Consider the following 21,585-nt stretch of genomic DNA (forward strand, 5'->3'; position numbering starts at 1 on the left):
GCTGCCATATTCTATTAGAAACATATCTCAGACCATAATCAATGGTGCCATGGAGATATCTCAAAATACGTTTCGCTGCAACCCAGTGTACATGTCAGGGCTCAACCAAGAATTGGCTTACTGTGCCAACAACATAACAAATATCAAGTATAGTGTTCACAAGATAGTTCAACAAGCCAATCAATCTGCGATACATAGAGGGATCAATCAGATCAGAATCACAATCACGTATCTTCTTCAAATTTGTCACCATCGGAGTGTCCATGGACTTGTAGTCCATCATGCCAAATTTCCAATCCCAAATAGTAATGCATAAGACCAAGATCCTTCATCTCAAATTCAAAGATCAGCTCCTTTTTACACTGGACCATGAGAACGTTAGCCCTTATCAGAAACAAACCATCAACATACAACAGCAAAATCAAGGATTTGCCTTTAACAACTTTGACGTACAAATTTGGATCATGTGATATCCCTGATTTCTTAAAGTGCTTAGGAATAGCACAATTTTGACAATTTTTGGTATTGGAGACATTTTTAGCATTGGGACTTAGGAGAAAAGGAAAATTGCAGCCTTAGTAGAATGTGGGGGCCACAAAGAGAGACAATTTGCAATTTTGGAGGAAGATAGAGAGAGAAGGGGGTGCAAGTTGGTGCAGGATGCGGACCACCAAGGGAGAGAGGGCCGGTAATTAAAAATAAGGCACGAAGACCTTCATTTTGGATCCTTTATCTATCATACTTTAAAAAATCGAGCTCTCTTGGGGCTATTGAGCACAAGAGTAAGAGTGTTGTTTAGCACATGAGTTTCAGGTGAAATTCCACCCTCATTTCGAAGAACTTCAAGTGTCTCCCTAGTGAGGAATTTTGGAAGTCCAATATAGGGCTTTCACAGAGCTTCATTGCAAGGGTTTATCTAGTTTTTCGCACTTCCTGAGCACAGAGGCAATTTGTGGGACACAAATTGGACCAGTTGTAGTGGGTTCGAGGATCTGGTGATTTGCAGGAAGATTTCTTAGCTTGACACCAGAATTTCGGTAGCTTTTGTAGGGCTGAAGTTGAGGGGATAGTGAGAGCTAAATTTCCCTCCTTTTGGCAGTGCACAGAGCTCACTGGGAAAATCTTGCGCAGAAGTAGAAGAAGGGCAACTATTGAAGGAGCTAGGGGCTGGAGAAAAGAGGAAATTTTGGAGGAGAATTTGCAGGGAGCTTGAGGCATTTTAGTGGAGGGTTCGGGCGTACATCAGCAGATATTTTCCTGTAGTGCGCATAGCCAGCCAAGGAAGGCCATTCACACCTTTTTCAAGGTTTACTAGTCAACCAGAATCAGCCCAAAACATTTATGGGTTTTTGTGGGTTTGGTGAGAGGAGTTTGGTGCTAATTTTCCAGAATTTTCTGAGCATTATTTCAAGCAGAAACCCATGTTCCATTAGCCAAGAAGTAGCAGCATTTATGGGTAGTGCGTACTACCAGTTTGGAGCAATTCCAACACTTGGGTTAGCGAAAGATCACCTGGGTTTTGCATAGCTTGCAATAGCAACCCCAGGTTCCATTGTTCTCACTCTTTGTACCCAGATTTCCAAATATTAAAAAGATGGCTCAGATTTCCTGCTCATATTTGTTGGTGTTTTGATTTGGGTGTTTGATTTTTATATTTGCATTGTTGTTCCTAGTTCATAGCTCTATATTTACCGTTAATTTCCTAGTAGGAAAAGTATCATAGCATGTTCTTGGCCAACTGTGGGCATGGGAGCAGGTGATGCCACCCAGATATGGTGGAATAATATTTTACATAGGCAGAGGCTGAGGCAGATGGGGTCGAGGTGGAGGATTGGGCCTTAAACCTTTTTTAGACAATAAAGTAGAGAACACTAGGGAGAGTGACAACTGGGAGGGAGAACCCATGGAGAACAAAGAGCAGCCAAAACAGGCTAGAAAGGGGTTGACTCTAGAGGAGTTGTGAAGGAAGAACAAAGTCATGATGGACATGTTAGCGCAATTGATGGGGGTGCATTTACAGAACCAGCAAAGTCAAGCCAACAGTGGGGAAGGTGGTTCCCGGACGGGAGATGGAAACCACACACATGCACGCATAATCCAGTAGAACAACACCCATGTGCATGGCCAATCTAGCCGGCCTATCATGCCTCAATTTCTAGATGAACCTGAGAGGGAGAGAGAGTCGGATATCGTTGCAGATTTGTTGAGATCTTTCTCAGACGAGATCAATGAGTATGATGCATTGGACCCCAGGGTCATAAGGGCTCTATCGTTTGGGGAGTTTTTCCACCTGAAGGAGAAACATAGAGCCGGAATCGGAACATCATATAGAGTAGGCTAGCAAAAGCAAGATAAACAGAAGATGGCAGGCAAGATCACAATTCCCAATTTTGATGGGTTAACCAAGAGTTCAAATAAGGTATCGGTACAGTAGCTGGACACTTATTTCCAACTGAACCCCATGCGAGAGACAGATGTGATCAAGGTTAGTAAGCTACTCTAATTAATGCAAGAAAATAAAAATGTTAGTACAAGACAAGAAAAGCTCTCCTTAGTAAAGGGTGGACCCTAAGCTCCCCCTAAAAATATTCTATTAAAAATACAAAGGAAAAAACCCCGTTTTGAATGTTTGAAAATATTAAGGACCCTTCACAAATAAAACATTAATATCACTCCTCAAAGCACAAAATTAGATTTGAGAATATTTTAATAATAAAACCAAGGAAATCGATTCTCCCGAAAATATAATTCGTTCTAACCAAATGACGTTCAAAGTCAAGGAAGAAAATTGCTCAATGATAAAATAAGGGACTTTGCCACTAGTGGATAGAAGTTTCTTGATAATTCTTTAAAAGAAAGGTATTTAACTGAAACCTTCAACTATTCCAACTAACCCTTCGAAAATTTAGATCTATTTTGCAAGATCTCCAAGGAAAGTCGCAAAGTGAAGGGTGGCCCTTTGAAGATACTGCCAGGCAAGAAATACTCGAGAAGAAAGCTCCCCGCTAACCTAGAAAATAGCCAAAAGTTTTATTTAAAAAAAAAAATGTGGTTGACTCTTCAGAAAATTTCGCTTTTTCTTCTCTGCAATAGGCCCAAGAGTTAATAAAAAAAACGTGTGAGGGAAATGCCAAGCTCATAGGCCTTGCGGCTAGATGGAACACACTCTAGAAGGCTTGCGATCAAGGTGAATAATTGCTCAGGCCTTTAGAAGGAGAGAAGGCATTGAAATTTATGAAAAAATTATGCAATATATTTGGAGCAAAAATTTAAACCCTAAACATTTAAGGGATTCGATCATGCTTCAAGAAATATGCTTCAGATATGAGGGTGGTTTGCAGCCCTCTTTGAGCCCTCGGCCTACGAGAAAAATGTTGCCCAAGGCCTACGGCTATCCTCAACGAAATGTCTCCCAGGATCAACCTTGCAATGCAAATTCCCCTGTCAATTTTTTTATGATGAAACCTTTCGAAAATAAATTATAATCTATTGGAAATACTGAGAGGGGGGAATCAATATTTCTTTTACAATTGTTATTTTACCAGTTTTAGATCACTTATAAACAGAACACAAAATGAACAATACAGATAATAATATTATTGATGAGAAATATCGAGGAATACAATCCTCTTTTTACAATAAATCAAATGCAATAATATTTAGGGCTCCAACCCTAGATGAAGACACCAATCTCCAATCCCCTAGGCTCCAACCTGTACTTTGCCAAGCACCGACTTGGACTTTACGAGGCTCCAACCCTATCTTCCACAAGGCTCCAACCTTGTCTCTATGAGGCACCAACCTCTAGGGCTCCAACCCTCTCACTAGTAGAGGCTCCAACCTGATCTTCTTGAGGACTCCTATCCTCTAGGGCTCCAACCCTATGCTTCAATTCTTCAAGATAAGGTCAATGGTTCTTCAAGGCTTCCAATGTCTTCTGCAACAAGCCTTGACAATATCTTCAAGTTCTTCAACAATGCCCTCACTTAGCTTTCAATAACCCTTTACTCATCAATGACAACTTTAGTAAGTGTCGCCAATACTCTTCAGGATTACCCTAATCAGTTTTCTCCAAGGTTACATCATGAACACTTCATTCATCTATCAAAGGTTTCCACTTATGTCTCCAAGTCAACTTCTAAGAAATGTCTTCAACAATGTTGTAAGAACTGCTTCGACAAGATTTCAAATCTTCAATAGTTGTTGCAAAGGACCTTCTCCAACTATGCTTCAAAGTTGTCTTCAAAGGTTGGTCCAAAGGATGTCCTTTAACAAATCTACACAAGGTTCTTCAAAAGCACTTCAAAATTGACTACTCCAAAAATTGTCCTCAATGTGCTTCAACAAGTGTGCTCCAAAATATCAATCTTCAATAGGTCTGCTTCAACGTTGTCTTCAAGATATTCAATTCTATTCCAAAGAGTATAAGATGGGGTTGGTCTAAATCTGGCTTCAAAATCTACTGTACAATTTCTTCAACAGTTCCTCTAGGTCTGCTCCAATAAGTATCTTCAATGGTGCTCTAAGAGGAAGACTTTAATACTCAAGTCCTTCTTCAAAGAGATACTTCCACAAGACTCAAACAAGCCTTTAATTCTTTAAGGGTCCTCGAATAAGATATCTACAGACTTCAACACAACTGCTTTAAAGGTGCTTCAAGAGACTCTTCAAGATTTGTTGCTTTTAATCCTCTTCAATGCCTGCTCAAACAATGGATAGAGAAAAACTATATAGAATACCGAACCTTGCGTAGTAGGCACTTCAAAGGTTGCCAGATCAAACCCTAAAAAACTTCGTATTGTGCCTTCGTTGTCCCAAGGAGGAGCATTCAACAATTTGAGAATTAGCCTTCAAGATGCCAAATATAGTCAAAGTTTTTTTTTTTGCACAACACAGAGTTGTAGTTGAAGTTTTGTTCACCGAGGAGACTGGTGTTGACCGACACTGCCCTCCCACAGAATCTTTACTTCTCCACTAAAGAATTAGACTGAAATTCAAATAGTTACTATGTATTCTGCTTGATTTTCACCGGACTACCTAAGGCTTCGCACAACAATCTTCAAAGTTCATTTACAAGTCGAGAATTTTGTAAGTGACCCACGATTTTTCGAGCGTTTTCTCCATAAAATCGCATAGAAGGGGACTGCACTTTGCCCGAAATCTTTTAGAGATGTTTTGTTGTCCAATCAGTTCACGAGATGTGAACTTGTTTTTTTGTTTTACCGAACTCTATATTGATGGATCCAGTGACACATTTTTTGGAGTTCTTTACCATTAATATATAGTGTATATCTAGGTGTAATAAGTCGATTTTTGAAAGAGCTAAAGCCAACTTGTAAATTAGTGGAGCCGACAAATATTAACCACGTAATACGTTCAACGTATAAAATATGCAGTGTCCAACATGTATTTCAACGTTTATAAAGTCTATGCCCAGCATCAAAAAGCTTTTGGATATATATACTCGTTTGGTCATTTAATTTGATTATGTATTATCAAATATATGTATATATATTTGGTTTATATTTGTTGATGGACAACCGAAAGGAGAGTCTTTATTTAATTCCTTTTGCTGATAGGTAGGGTGTCATGTGTTATGGTTTTATTATGAGAATTATATCAAGTGAATTTAGAAATTAGGATTTTATACTAGGGGTTTCATTAGCATTAGGGTTTATCTAGGGCAATACAAATTAGAACTAGATTAGGTTTTTGTTTTAGGGCCTCATGGAGTTATCAATAAGATGACACAATGGGGATTTAACAATGTAATTGTCCTCTAGAGTTTAAGGTTTGCATTAATCAATCTAGGGCATGTTAATAATGCATCAAGATTTGCATCTAGGGTTTTCAATCAGTGCAAGGTTGGGTTAAGCCATCTAATTAATGCTAGGATTAGGACATCATGGATTTGGTACCGAGGGTTTCTTCAAGTGTTAGGGTTTCACCTTAGGGTTTCGCAAAGGTTTAGGGTTTCATCAAGATGACAATAATGCAAGGGCTAGGGTTTCTATCATCTTAGGGTTTGCACTTTAGGATTATTATCAACCAATAGGGTTTCAACAATATCTAGGGTTAGGGTTTGCTTCAACAATTCAACTATGATGCCATCAATGACAACTTTATTCAACATAATCTCTGTAAAATGTCAAGGGTTAGATGGCATATTAAAAGTTATATCAGCACTAAAAGACCTTGCAGCCATATGAAAAGAGAGAAAATGCCTGCAGCTAGCCTTATCATGTTTCAACAAAAAATTCTTAAGCCACAGATCAACTGAAATGTATGACATCGAACTTTCTCAAGAGTATGGAGAGGCCTCTACCCTTGCGGTTTCCTCAATCAGTATTGGTCCTACAAAACAATGAAACCCTAAGAAGAAATCCTTCACAGAAAATTTGAAGCAAAGGAAACCCCTTTAAAGACAGCAGCCCTAGAGAGAGAGGGTTTGAAAGGCTAGACGACTTTCTACAATAATTTATTGCACCTGGAACCCTAGCCTTCTAGGGTTTGTGAGAGCTTGGCCTTCAAATTTTTGGTTTTCTTTAGAAGTTGAGCCAAACCCACCTGCAAAGACAAAATTACGAAATAGACCAATACCAAACCCTTGCTCTTCTCTCAGGTCTGCAAGGAAACCACGAAAGAAAAACCAAAAACCGAATATATATATGAGGGAGCATGCACTAAAATATTTTTTACATAATATTTTACAAATTCAACCCTCAAAGGGGGAATATTATTTCGACTTAGATCCTCAATTACATACCCAATTCTATGACACAATATGATCTAGTAGACCAAGTGATTTGTAATAAAATAATTTAGCCAATTAGCTTAAATTATTCCCAAACCACTTTTACACAAGACTCAACTAGAACACTAAGACTCACCTAAGACTTTGATGAAGAATTCCACCCTAGCTTTGGGGTGAGGTTGGACCATTGGATGGAAAAACTCTGCCGACTATCCGTGTTTAAAAACACAAATGAGTCAATGAGACGCAAAACCACCTAGGATGAAACTCTCGCCAAAATAATAGGCTTACCTAGGTTATTACATACATACATGGTCTTACTAGCATCATTGACATTATAAATATGCAAAATGGGTTTACAATGACTCAATAAACAGCTGACGGATGATCCGATCATTTCAAAAATCTTTGGCATATCTGATTCCTTGGAACTTTGACAAAAAGTGTGCAACACATACCATATTTTAAATCTTGGATTAGGTAATTTCGTCAAAATTGGTTGGTATTGACTGATGTCAACTGAGGATTGAGATAGAGGCAAAGGGTGCTACTAATGATGAGGATCCCAACATAAGCGATGGTGGAACATTGTTTGTCATTTATATTAGTCATTTAAATGTTCCTATTCATTTATTCATAATGATTTCTTTCCAAGTTTCGATATCATGTTTCTGCATTTCCAATGTTTTTTGGGGGCCACGTTTCCGGTGCATTTCCATTTTGGAAACATGTACCCATTTCCCCGTATCATGCAACTTAGCTTTGACTTGCATTTTCTAGGCTCACAATGGTGCTGCCAAAAATGAAAATGTGTATATATATAAATATACCCCTTTCTGGAAGAGGGCTAACAGGTCTCCTTCTCTCCTCTGAACTATATAAGAAATATGCTAGACTCTGCCAAAGATCCTATTGCATCAAAACTGCACAAAGGAAAATATGTGATACCTTGCCCCTATGGCAAAGTATACATTGAAGAAACAGGGTGGTCAATCAAAACCAGGTTAACACAGCACAGATATGCAACATGGAAGGATCAATAAATTTGCGATTGTTGAGCACTCTCACAATTCTAACCATTACAGGTGCTTGGAAGATTCAAGAGTGTTAGCAAAGATCCCTCATCACTCCAAAAGGAAAATACAAGAGCCTCTGGGAATAAATGATATGATGGTTTAAAACTGAAGGAAGCCTGGAAGTGGAAACCTGTTGTTTATCATATTAAAAACAACTCAATCTCCTCATAACTTCTCAATACATAACTCGTGCCAACCATAAGCAATGAGTTGTTGACTCCCTGGATAATTGCATATAAATAATATTAATAATTGGGATAACGATGATTGTGACCTATTTTAGTTCTCATGAGGATGAACCTGCTGTAGGGTTCGAAACATTGAAAATATATATTAACTTTGATGCAGATCTCCTTTTATTAAATCTATGCATGGAAAAGTCAATATCATTAGACATTGTTGAGAATATTCAACAAGCAATAACAACCTATCAAACCTTTGCAAACCTCATCTCATTAAATTCAATAGAAAATTGACTTACAAAGACTACGTTGAGAAACTTCTGAAATCATTATAAAAAGAAAATTGAATCTTTCAGCTTGATATTTAATCTTTTTCATATTTGTCTTGTTGGCAGCAAAATATGTCATATACAAAAATTATGACAGCTTATCTTTGCCCAATCAGATAAGAGTAAATAACATTCTTAAATAAATTTGTGTCAAATGTTTAGGTTGTAAGCATAAAACAATTTGATGATCTAACCAATATCATTATGTAACTACGGATCCATGCCAACAATAAACACCATTTTGATTGTCTAGAAAGATAATCAGGACGCAAACCACACGTATACTCATTTAAAAATGTGTGCATTCAACATGACATTATTTCAAATTCTTCAATCTAGTTCACATTGATGCATTGAAATATGATGGCATACCTATCAAGTAACCAATAACTCCTACGAACAAATTTGGGATTGTCCTCGCCATGTGCATAGTAAACATGTATTCTCTCTTCATTGCCAACCTAATATAAGCATTGCAAAAAGAAAGATGTTTCATTTCTTGATGAAACATATAAATTTTAGGAAGCAAAGTTATGGGCATCTATCGTTGTTGTTCAAACAAAGTGAAAGAAAGACATTATTTTAACATTAGGAAAAGAGAAGCAATCAATGAGAAAGCTATATAGATTTGAAGTGTACCTAAAAATCTCCTATTGGAATGTAGGCATAAAATAATCCAAAAAAATAGATAGCCATTTTGCTAAAAATCCAAATGCTAGATCCAGTGTTGTGAGACTAAGATTACAAATATATAACATATATATACTAACCATGTTGTCATATCTTTACCCAATCAATTACCTACAACAAATGGAGAACCATATTCAAAACAATCACAACCATAAAAATACCTCCCAAATCATATGGTAACACATAATATGTTGCTAGGAGTCCTAATATTAATACAATGTAGTGAAAGAATGTAACTATTAAAAGGGCTCTGTTGCCAACCTCCTCATAAAATCCCCATAAAATTGGCAAATTGCAAGTTTTTCAACTCACCGATGTTATCGGCCGATTTTTTCAAGTTTTTCAAATTTCAAAAAAACGTGATTTAATCAACAAAATCATGATTTTATCACAATTCAATCCAAAAACTCGTGCCTTTTCCAGGTGGCATATAAGTTAGGGAAAATCTGATTTTTCAATCATTTTGAACTCAATGCTCAACAATTCAACCATGGGAAGAGAGGAGGAGTTTGTCACTGTCAAGTAGGAGATTTGACCGATTTTGTGGCATGGATTTGGATTGTTGTCCACAGCTCAACGTGAGTGACAGCAACCATCGAGTTGCAGGTATGGATTCTCTCTGTGATGGTACATAATGCTGTTGATTCTTGCAGTATATAAGGTGAATGATTGACTGAGAATAACCTTGTGGCTGTTATGTATCCTCTAACCATCAAGATAACCCCATCAATCTAGCTCACAACCCTAAACCCGCAAATGGTTTAGATCCATCTATCAGTTCTATTTTTAGTTTGCTGCTGCTTTGAATCAAACTATTTCAGACTTCAATTGTTGTCACTAGAGCTGAGCCACTGGCAACGTTGTCCTTATTATTCTTTAGCGTAGATTGTTCACATGTTTCAAGCCCTTGTTTTTTGTTGTGATCTTGTTCATTTTACATTTGTGAGTATGTAGGTTGATGCTCATTGCTCGATACTAGCCTGAAACACATGTTACAAAATGCTTGAATGAATCTGACTGCATTAACTTCAGTGAGTGAAAAGAAGCATTTAAATTTGCAATTTGATTTTTTTTTATCTTTTAAAAAGTAGCTTGATTCCTATGTGATGGTAGTTTCTAAGTTTTTTCAATTTTTTGTGCCCTAGGTTCAAATTCAAGTTCAAACAAAATGCCAAGGCAGTTGAACCCTTTATGGGAATATGGTGAACCTAATGTTGTACCCACGAGGGGGGGGGGGGTCAATAGACAATATTTGACTTGCAAGTTGTGTGGCAAGCATATGTCAGGGGGTTTCAACCGATTATAGAACTTTGCCTAGATGCCACTCCAGAAATCATTCGGAAGGCCATTAAATCACTACATGATAAAGATGATGCCAAAGACAACAGGGCAATGGTAAAAAGTCAAATTGTAGGGAGAGGAGTGAGGGGAAGTGTGAGTGCTTCTTCAGTATCACCTTCCACATCCACAAGGCCCAACCCCTCAGCGATCTCATATTTTTTTGTTCCTATAATCACACCTAGTGCACAACCTGGGATCAAGTCGACACTTAAAAAAAGGAAAAGGAAGACGCTGACAAGTTGGTCGCTAAGTGTCTTCTATGGAGTGATGTTCCTTTCAACGTTGCCAAAGACCAATCTTCTACCAAGCTATGTTTGATGTCGCTGTTGTTGTTGGGCCAGGGTACAAAGCCCCTACCTATGAGGAGTTGAGAGGGCCTATTCTTCAAAATGAAAAGGTTGATTGCACTACTATATTGGAGGATTTTAGGGCACCATGGGAACACACTAGATGCATTGTGATGTCAAATGGTTGGACTGATCAAATATGTGATGTAGCACTAAACTTCTTATATATCTTATATATTAGCTTTCTTTACATATTTATGTGGCAATATATTTATCTGATGTTGCGGATAATTTAGATGCTAAAAAAAAAAAAAAATGAATACTTTTCTATTTCTATAATTTTGCCAAGTTTTTGCCAATTTTTTCAATTTTCTCCCTAATTTTATGACTTTTTCAATTTTTAGACCTGTTACCCGCCACTTTGTGGGTGATATCCATAGGAGAAGATTTTTTCCTAGATGGTCCTTAGCCGGTAGCCAGCAGCCCCTTGCAGCCACCAGATAGCTCGATGTGCCATAATCTCTGCCACTTGTGCCAGCCATTTGGTCCCTCGCCCATCGGTTATCATCATATGTTTGAAACTTTGAAGGTGGGCCTTGTGAAAGTTTCATCTATTGCAGTAACTGGATATTATTCTCCTAATCGTTAATTTAATTTAACAATTTATATGCACATACAAACAACGAATAATTCTCTACTACAATTTTCACCATAAAAATACTGCAGAAAATAAAATACTGGAAACTAAGAAATTCTAGCGCACACAAAAATTTAACACGGTTGTTTTTGGACAACTGTCCCCGGAAAAACCCATCTTGGGAAAATCAGTGCTACAGATGAGGGTTTTATTATTATTCTTCAACAGTGATTTTGAGTACAATAATTTAGATGCTCTACTGGCAATCTAATCTTACGAAAAATACTGGCAAAATTATTGTGAGAATTTTCTTTCACCCCACAACTAATTTTTGTCCCCGAAACTACCTCCCTAGCTACATGCATTCTGTGTCAACCTCTGCGTAGTGCTTGCGTAGAACCTCTCGGAATTTCAGCCTACCTCTCAGTACCTCTCCCAGAACTGGAATACTTCCTCCGAAAATGTTGTTGACCTCTTCTACCACCTGCTACTCACCCTTTGGCTCTATCTTCTCTGTTGAGTCTCTGCTACTAAGAAAATCGAACTACCTAGGCAATTGAGTATCTACATTGGTGTGTTCTTCATCACCACATCGATCCCTTCTTATATCTTCCTGTCGGGACTCCAACTGCCAAGATTAAATCTTAATTGATGGCTCAGATCATTTCTAGATCGATCCGTGTGAGTTTCTAGAGAATTCTCACCTTGACATAATTAATTCTGATTAATTAACCAGATTTCCTAAGTTTAGACTTAGGGAACATTAGAAAATAGGTTAATAGTCTAATCAAGTCATCTCTAGGTGGAATTTCCATAAACGATTTATGGGTTTTGGAGACCTTATGTATTCTAGCCTCTCCACCAAATTTCATGGCTAGAACACATCCAATGCTATAGAAATTAACACTCCCTCTTAGTGAGGATTGTGTTCTCTCTAGTGTTGCACATCATGCCACATCACCCTATCTCTGTATCACCTCCTATCACGCTGCTGATGTCTAGCTGCTGCTACCCACCAACTACTGCACAACTCTAATGTTGCATTTGTGTTGCTGTTGACACTGCCATACTGCTACCAACTCTACATCTGCACTGCAACTCCCTCTCATCTGTCAATGTTGCTACTACAACTAAGAAGCATCTAAAATAGTTTGTCCCTACTACTGAAACGGATTCTCCACCATACCCATCTGTTCTCTGAAATAGACGAACTTAGCTCTCCCTAGAGCTTTTGTGAGTATATCTGCAACCTGCTCTTCTGTGCTAACATATTGTAGTTGGACTGCTCCATGTTGTACACAATCTTTAACGAAATGACAACGAATATCTGTGTTTCAACATGTCATGAAACATTGGATTCTCAAAGAGCTTAATGCAACTCTAATTATCACAGTAGACACTGGTCGCCTCATCATCTGCCTAAACAAGCTTACTAGTAGCTTCCGAAGCCATATACCTTCGCACATGGTTGTGCTTGCTACCATATATTCTGCTTCTGTAGAGCTCAGTGCTCTTGACTTCTGCTTCTTGCTACACCAAGAAGCCATCCTAATCCAATGTTGAAGCAATACCCAGAGGTACTTTTCCTATCCACTGAACTACCTACCCAATCTGCATCTGTGAATCCACATAGTCTGACATCATCCCCTCTGGTACATCTCAACCCATACTTGACTGTACCGCACACACCTCTCAGATATTCCTTGTTGTTGCCCAATGTACCCTCTTTTGTTCGAACATAAATTGACTGAGGGTATTGACTGCGAAGCAAATATCTGGCATAGTGTTCACCAAATACATGAGAGAATCGATAAGTTGTCTGTACAAGGTGGGTTCGACATCCTTGTCATTTGATGCATCTATCTTCTTCCTATTGGTGATCATGGGCGTAGACATGGGTCTACAATCTTGCATTTTGAATCGATACATGAGAGAACAGATAAGTTGTCTATACAAGGTGGTGTCGACATCCTTGTCATTTGATGCATCTATCTTCTTCCAGTTGGTGATCATGGACGTAGACATGGGTCTACAATCCTGCATTTTGAATCTCTTCAGAATGTTTGTAGTGTATCTTCCTTGCCCAAGGAAGATCTCCCTGTCCTTCTGCCACACTTCCAATCCTAGGAAATAGTGCATCAACCCCAAATCCTTCATATCAAACTTTGTTGCCAGGTTCCTCTTGCAGTCCTTTATGAGCCCTGATGATCCTGTCAAGAAGAGATCATCCACATACAATACTAGGATGAGTGGCTCACCCTCTACCATCAAATAGTAAAGGTTGGGATCTGCGTCACTCTTGACGAATCCCATCTACTGCAAGTAGTTTTCGATCCAACCATACCATGCCCTGGGACCTGCTTGAGCCGGTATTAAGCTTTCTTCAATCTACACACATGACTGCGCCTCTCATGAGTTTTGAATCCCTTTGGTTGTTCAATGTAGACCTCTTCCTCTATCACCTCATTCAAGAATGATGTCTTAACGTCCATCTGGTGAATCTCCCATCCCATTTGAGCTGTTAGGGATATAACTGACTGAATAGAGGGGTATCTGGCAACTGGAGCAAAGCTCTCCTCATAATCTATCCCTTCTTTCTATGCATACCCCTTTGCCACAAACCTAGCCTTGTACTTATCCACATTGCCATCTACAGCATGCTTGATCTTGTAGATCCATTGAGATCCTACAACTGACTTGTGCTCAGGCCTTGGCACCACCTCCCAAACATCATTCGTCGTGATAGAGTTGTATTCTTCTACCATGGCATCTACCTATTCTTGATGTTGTGCGGCTTCCTAAAAGCTGGAAGGTTCTGCAAACCTAAGCTACTAATGCTTGATATATGTCACGTCGCCTACGGTCTCTTTTGCTCGTCCCAGGAGCTCCAATAAACTCCTCTGCATCTCTCGATGTTTGATGAACCTCTCTACAGACTCGACCACTAGTCGTGGGAGGTTCTACCAGCTCCTCCTCCTCCTGCCTCTACTGCTTCGTTTCTTGAGATCTCACTGGATTTCCTACTCTTGAGGAACTGCTAGTATTGGTTACTGTACAGGATTCCAGTGACTATCCCACTGGTTTCCCCTGTGGTTGTCCCTGTTGCTGGACCAATGGAGCTTCAGGTCGCTGAATCTAATCACCTACATGCATCTCATGAGATCTCTTGAAAGTTGGATCTTCCATGAACTTTACGTCTCATCTTACTAAAATCTTCATATTGCTAGGAGTGTAGATCATATATGCCTTGGAGGTCTCGCTATACCCAACGAGAAACCCCTTCTCTACAGTCTGATCCAATTTGGTACGCTTCTCATCTAGCACGTGGCAATAACCAATGTTGCCAAAATCCTAAAGTGACTCACTTCTAACTTCTTCCCTATGAAGATCCTTTCTAGCGTTTTTTCCCCAATACTCTATGAGGAGTCTTGTTTTGAATATACACTGTCATGTTACATGCTTCTGCCCATAGAAACTTGAGCAAATCCTGGTCATATAACATAGGTTTTGCAACCCCAATTATGGTTTTGTTTTTCCTCTCCGCTACCCCATTCTGATGTGGATTATATGGAGTTGTCCATTCTCTTTTGATGTCTTCCCTCACGCAAAAATCTATAAGTCTTTATCAATATATTCTCCACCATTATCTGCGCGAAGTGTGAAAATTCGTAGTCTTGAATTTTACTGTAGCAACTGATATTATTTCTTCTATTTGTTAAATTGATTAAACAAATTATTTGCAGTTTTCTAAGGCAAATATCAAAACATATACACTACAGCCTACACAAATAAAATTTTGCAGAAAATAAATGCAAGCACATATATAACCACAATGACACAGTTATTTTTGGAGAATCGCCCCCAGAAAAAACCCAATGTGGGAAAACTGGTGCAGTAGATGAGAATTTCTTTTATTAATCTTCAGCAATAATTTTTGTACAAGATGCGGATAGCCAAAATAGAGGAAGAATCATTGAGAGATTGAAGCATAAAAACTGTTACTGAAGCATGAAAATTGATAGCTTGGAGGCTTGAATGTAAAAATACACAAGAGGTATTTGATAATAATAATTTATTAATATATAAAATTGTACAAGTGATTTGAATGTTACAATGAGGCCCTGCTTTTTATACCTCAACAAGTGACCTTTCATGATTACGCATGTCTTTTAGACCTGCCTTTTCACTTAACTTAATGACTATTTAACATAATCCATTTTTGATTATTTAATATTTACATTTATTTTATTTATTTACTTGTTATGAATTATATTCATAACATAGCCCTTCCCTTCAGAAGCTTTGTCCTCAAAGCTTTAATGTTGTCGATTTTCTTCACTTAGTGTCTGTCGTCTCGATGTATACAATCTGGTCATCGTTTCATCATGTAGCTCATCAGTAATATTCCCTAGAATTTTTTTTATTCTTTTTTTAAATGCTGTTTTTTTTAAATAATAATTTTTTTTATAATATTTTTTTTAATTATATATATATATATTAATAAAAAAAATTTAAGTGTATATATTTTAATAAAAATGTATTTTTTTAATTTATATTATTATTATTATTATTATAATAATAATAATAATTTAATTAATTAAATTTTATTTAGTTATTACGAAACTATAGTGTTCCACCGTAATGCATGACAGTGAGCACCCACGTAATATATTCATCCGCACAAATAATTATCTATACCGTTGACCCTTCGAATGGGACGCGATGATTGACACTTACACCGTTGACCCTTCGACTGGGACGCGATAATTGACGGTTGCGATGTTTATTGTGTCTCTGTCGGACAGCGGCTCTCAGACAGCATTCTGTTGCGGCCCTCAGACAACGTTCCACAGCAGCTATCAGACAGCCTTCCACCGCAATCGTTGAGTATGTGCAAACCTGTAGATTATTTACACAGCGGAGCAGATTTAGGAGCGAGGTCAGGATGCAGTGGAATGGACAGCGAGTTGGACGGCATGATGGAGTAGTGGTCTCAAATTTTTTATACGGCAATGAACGTTTTACAGCGGATGGCAGGTTCGACAGTTGGGGCTGAGTTGTTGGAGTTGTTGGGGGTGCACGATAGGGACGCAGTTTAGCAGGTGTAGCCAAATGTCGGAAATGTTTGCGACAACAGGCCAAAGTTTCATGATTACATGTGATTGGGTGTTGAATAGTGGTCGGGGTTTTGACAGCAAGGGACATGAACGATTTCAACACAAGCTACCTATCACTGAAATCCAATAAAGATGAGTTGGTAGGTCTAGTTAGAAGACAAGAAGATAGCCGACAAGTTGTGGAATCGTTTGATCTCTGTATACATGATCCAACTGTGTCTGTCTGATTTCTTATTTTTCCCTCAGAATTGCCTTGCCCCACTGTAGGAGGATGCTTCTCTATGCCCACACATTTCAAGCACTTGGCGCATTCCTTGGCATACTCAATGTATAAGACAACATAATCTTGGGAGTCATCATAAATTGATTTTGAAAACATTTCCATAGGTCCAAATCTAGAATCCATGCTGCCATATCTTTCATTGGTTGAGATTTCTACTAGGCTTAGTTCCAATCTTCCTATGACTAGCTGAAGCTCAATACTAGAACTCAATATGCTCCAATTATTCCAGCCATTTGGCTCAATTGGGCTTCTAGAAAATGCATTAGCATGATGTTGGAAACCCACTTGAGAGAACTGATAATTAAGGTTAGTTTGAGTTAGTTCCAACAATCTAGAATTAACGATTGCTTCTTTTTTAGAAGACATATATAAAGTAAAATCATCCCCAACATGGCCCAGATACATGAGTTGTTGTCTTGAAGATGCCAAATAGGAATTCGTATAGAATGCTCTCTGTTTTAGCAACTCCAATCTACCATCACAATATACTGAATTTACTTTGCGCCCACAAGGTTGTGCAAATCCAAACAAGGTATGAATTCCATTAACAATTGATACACTTTGTTGATTACCAGCAGAATTAGAATCAGAAATTGTACGACTAGAACAGCTAGTCCCTGTTGAACGTAATTTTCTTAGTTGTATCAAACAAGCATTGTTGTAATTATGGCTTGGGTTCTTCTCTTTGGCTTGATCGCTTCTACCATTACAAAAGGACCCTTTAGACCGCCCTTTTACTTTAGCTGGACTTTCCAAATTCAGGAAACAATTTTGCTCCCCTAAAACTTTTGAATCCGTTTGAACTTTGCCACTAGTAGTTATGGGCAATGAACCCCATAATGCTCATGTTCTAGCCAAGTCATCTCCAGTTTCAACATTCAAGTCATCAACAACTTGAGAGGATGCCAACCATTTAAATAGTTCAATTATTCCATTGTCTGAATGCTTCAGTTCGGTACTTTGTTCCATTGGAGACCTTACAACATTCTCATCATTTTTATCATGGTTTTCTTCCTCCTATATCCCAGAATCCACTTTTTCCTCTTCATCATCACCAATGTCTTCTTCATTGTCATGACATTGTACATCTTCGTTCTTCTCAAGATAGTCTTCATCCACATCAAGATCAACTTCATCTGGATTTTCAACATCATAATCTTCTTGATCTATATTAACTACATCAGAATCATTATCTTGATCTAGATCACCCTCATTCACATCAAGATCAGTTTTATCTAAATCCTCATCTTGATTTGTATAAGCTTTATCGGAATCATCATCTAGATCATTTTCCTTGTTATCGCTTTCCTTTCGACATGCTTTAACTTCTGCATATGATTTTTCTAAACGCTGAAATACTTCATGAATTTTATTAAATTGTTCAACACATTCAGGATGTGAACGTAATGGCACATTGTGCGGCGAACAATGTTCAAAGACCCGCATCATTATATTGTGAGCCATGGCTATGATACCACTGAAGCATAAAAACTGTTACTGAAGCATGAAAATTGATAGCTTGGAGGCTTGAATGTAAAAATACACAAGAGGTATTTGATAATAATAATGTATTAATATATAAAATTGTACAAGTGATTTGAATGTTACAATGAGGCCCTGCTTTTATACCTCAGCAGGTGACCTTTTAAAAGACATGCCTTTTCACTTAACTTAATGACTATTTAATATAATCAATTTTTGATTATTTAATATTTACATTTATTTTATTTATTTACTTGTTATGAACTATATTCATAATAGAGATTTACTAATGAATTTCTCACACTCCACGACGTTTTTCTGACCCCGAAGAGAACCTTCTGCCCTTTCGTTGTCCTCACTCCATCACCCTCGACTTCTTCTTATAATCTTATGTTGGAGCACCAACGGCCAAGATTAAAACATAATCGAAGGCCCAGATTAATTCCATGTCGATCCGTGTGAGTTTCTATATGATTCTCACCACATCTCAATTAATACTGATTAATTAACCATATTCCCTAAGTTGAGACTTAGGAAATAATTAAAAAATTGGTTAATAATCTAATTGAGACACTTCTAGGTGGAATTTCTAGAAACGATTTCTGAGTTTTGGAGAACTCATTCATTCTAGTCTCTTCACAAAGTTTCGTGGCTAGAACACATCCAATGCTACAAAAACAAACACTCCCTCTTAGCGAGGAAAGTATTCTAGTGTTGTTGCCCCTTGTATCAACACCCTGTCTCTTCATCATCTCCTGTCACGCTGTTGATGTCTGGTTGTTGCTGCCCACCAACAAATGCGCAACTCTGATATATGTTGCATCTGTGTTGTTACTGAACTGCTGTCAACTACTGCGTCTGCACTGCAACTCCCTCTCAATTACTACTGTCGAGAATCTATTGAAATGGATTCTCCACCATACCCATCTGTTCTCTGAACTGGATGAACTTAGCTCTCCCTAGAGCTTTTGTGAGTATGTCTGCTACCTGATCGCCTGTGGGGACATATTGCAACTGGACTGCCCCATGTTGAACACAATCTCTGATGAAATGACATCTGATATCAATGTGCTTCGACCTATCATGAAATACTAGATTCTCGAAGAGTTTTATGCAACTCTAATTATCATAGTAAACATTGGTCGCTCCCATTTTCTTCCTGAACAAACTCACCAGCAATTTCCTAAGCCATATGGCTTCGCACGTAGTCGTGTTGGCCGCCATATATTTTGCTTCTGCTGAGCTCAGTGCTACTGACTTCTACTTCCTGTTGCACCAAGAGATCATCCCTGATCCAACGTTGAAGCAGTACCTGGAGGTACTTTTCCTGTCCACTGAACTACTTGCCCAATCTGCATCTGTGAATCCGCTCAACCTGACGTCATCTCCTCGAGTATATTTCAACCCGAGTCCAACTATTCCACGCACATATCTGAGAATGTGCCTAGTTGCTACCCAATGTACCATTTTTGGTTCCACCATGAATTGACTAAGGGTATTGACAGCGAAACAAATGTCTGGCCTGGTGTTGACCAGATACATGAGTGACCCAATTAGTTGTCTGTACAAGGTGGGGTCGACTTCCTTGTCCCCTGATGCATCTATCTTTTTCCAGTTGGTAATCATGGGTGTTGCCATGGGTCTGCAATCCTGCATTTTGAATCTCTTCAGAATTTTTGTAGCATATCTCCCTTGCCCAAGGAAGATCTCCCCATTCTTTTGACATACTTCCAACCCTTGAAAATAGTGCATCAACACCATATCCTTCATGTCGAATTCTGTTGCAAGGTTCCTTTTGCATTCCTTTACAAGCCCTGATGATCTTGTCAAAAACAGATCATCTACATATAAAACCAGAATGAGAGGCTCATTCTCCACCATCAAATAGTAGAGATTGGGATCTGCATCACTCTTGATGAATCACAATTGCTGCAAGTAACTGTCAATTCGATCGTACCATGCCTATAGGGCTTTCTTCAATCTGCATACATGAGTGCGCTTCTCATGAGTTTCGAAGCCTTTAGGCTGCTCTATGTACACCTCTTCTTCTATCACCCTGTTCAAGAATGTTGCCTTGACGTCCATCTGGTGAATTTCCCATCCCATCTGCGTTGCTAAGGATATGACAGATCTCATAGAGGTATATTTGGCAACTGGGGCGAAGATCTCCTCATAGTCTATTCCTTCCTTTTGTGCATACCTCTTTGCGACAAATCTAGCCTCATACTTCTCTACATTGCCATCTGCAACGTACTTGATCTTGTAGATCCATCTGGAACCCACAACTATTCTATCTTCTGGTCTAGTCACCACCTCCCAAACATCATTTGTCATGATAGAATTGTACTCTTCTACAATGGTATCCACCCACACCTAATGTTGTGCGGCTTCCTGAAAACTAGAGGGTTCTGCAACCTAAGCCACCAAGGCCTGCTATTTGTCATGCTGCTTGCGCTGCCTCTTGCTGGTTCTAGGAGCTCTGACAAACCCTCCTGCGTCCTTCAAGGTCTAAGGCACTTCCCTACTGGTCCTACTACTGGCGGTGCGAGGTTCAATTTGTTCCTCCTCTTGTTCTCATTGCTCAGTTTTGCTATGAACTTCCTAGATCTCCTACTACTGAGGAATCTCCAGCAGGCATCTCTCGAGATCTTCTGAAAGCTCTGTCTTCCATGAACTTTACATCTCGCCTCACTACAATCTTCCTGTTGCTAGGAATGTAGATTTTGTATGCCTTTGAGGTCTCGCTATATCCTACGAGATACCCCTTTTCTGCAGTCTAATCCAACTTACTGCGCTTCTCATCTGGAATGTGACAATAGGCCACACTCCCGAATATCCTCAAATGACTTACCTCAGGTTTCTGGTGAAGACTCCCTCTGGCGTTTTCTTCCCCAAAGCTTTGTGAGGTGTCCTGTTTTGAATGTACACCATTGTGTTGCATGCTTCTACCCATAGAAATCTAGGTAAATCTTAATCATACAACATGGCCTTTGCTGCCCCAACTATAGTTTTGTTCTTCCGTTCCGCTACTCCATTCTGTTGTGGATTGTAGGGAGTTGTCCTCTCTTTTGATACCTTCCTTTGCGCAGAAATTTGTGAAGTCTTTATCTGTGTATTCTCCACCATTATCTGAACGTAGTACATTGATCTTTTTCCCTATCATGTTTTCTACGAAAGCCTTGAACTCTCGAAACCGATCAAAGACCTCATCCTTGGTCTTTAAGAAGTAGATCCAGGTTTTTATGGAATGGTCATCAATAAAGGTGACGAAATACTCGCCACCACTAAGAGCTTTGGTGGACATAGGGCCGCAAATATCTTAGCGTATCAATCCCAACACGCCATTGGCTCTGCTATCACTTCTAGGAAATGTTGCTTTTGCGTACTTCTCAAGTACACATCCTTGA

General features: G+C 38.7%; 1 protein-coding gene across 1 annotated transcript in view; it reads right to left on the reverse strand.

The window, feature by feature from the left end:
- The window catches only part of LOC149177918 (calmodulin-binding transcription activator), a 340,027-nt gene that overhangs the window by 204,969 nt on the left and 113,473 nt on the right, over positions 1-21,585 (reverse strand). The window contains exon 4 of the mRNA XM_089421919.1: positions 8,714-8,802. Coding sequence (XP_089278045.1) covers positions 8,714-8,802 — 89 coding nt within the window. The remainder of the gene's footprint in view (positions 1-8,713; positions 8,803-21,585) is intronic.

Source organism: Pinus tabuliformis, chromosome 4_1 (assembly GCF_031772625.1).
Source record: "Pinus tabuliformis cultivar Carrire ecotype Pingquan chromosome 4_1, CPIR1, whole genome shotgun sequence".
In the NCBI taxonomy this organism is placed as follows: Eukaryota; Viridiplantae; Streptophyta; class Pinopsida; order Pinales; family Pinaceae; genus Pinus; species Pinus tabuliformis.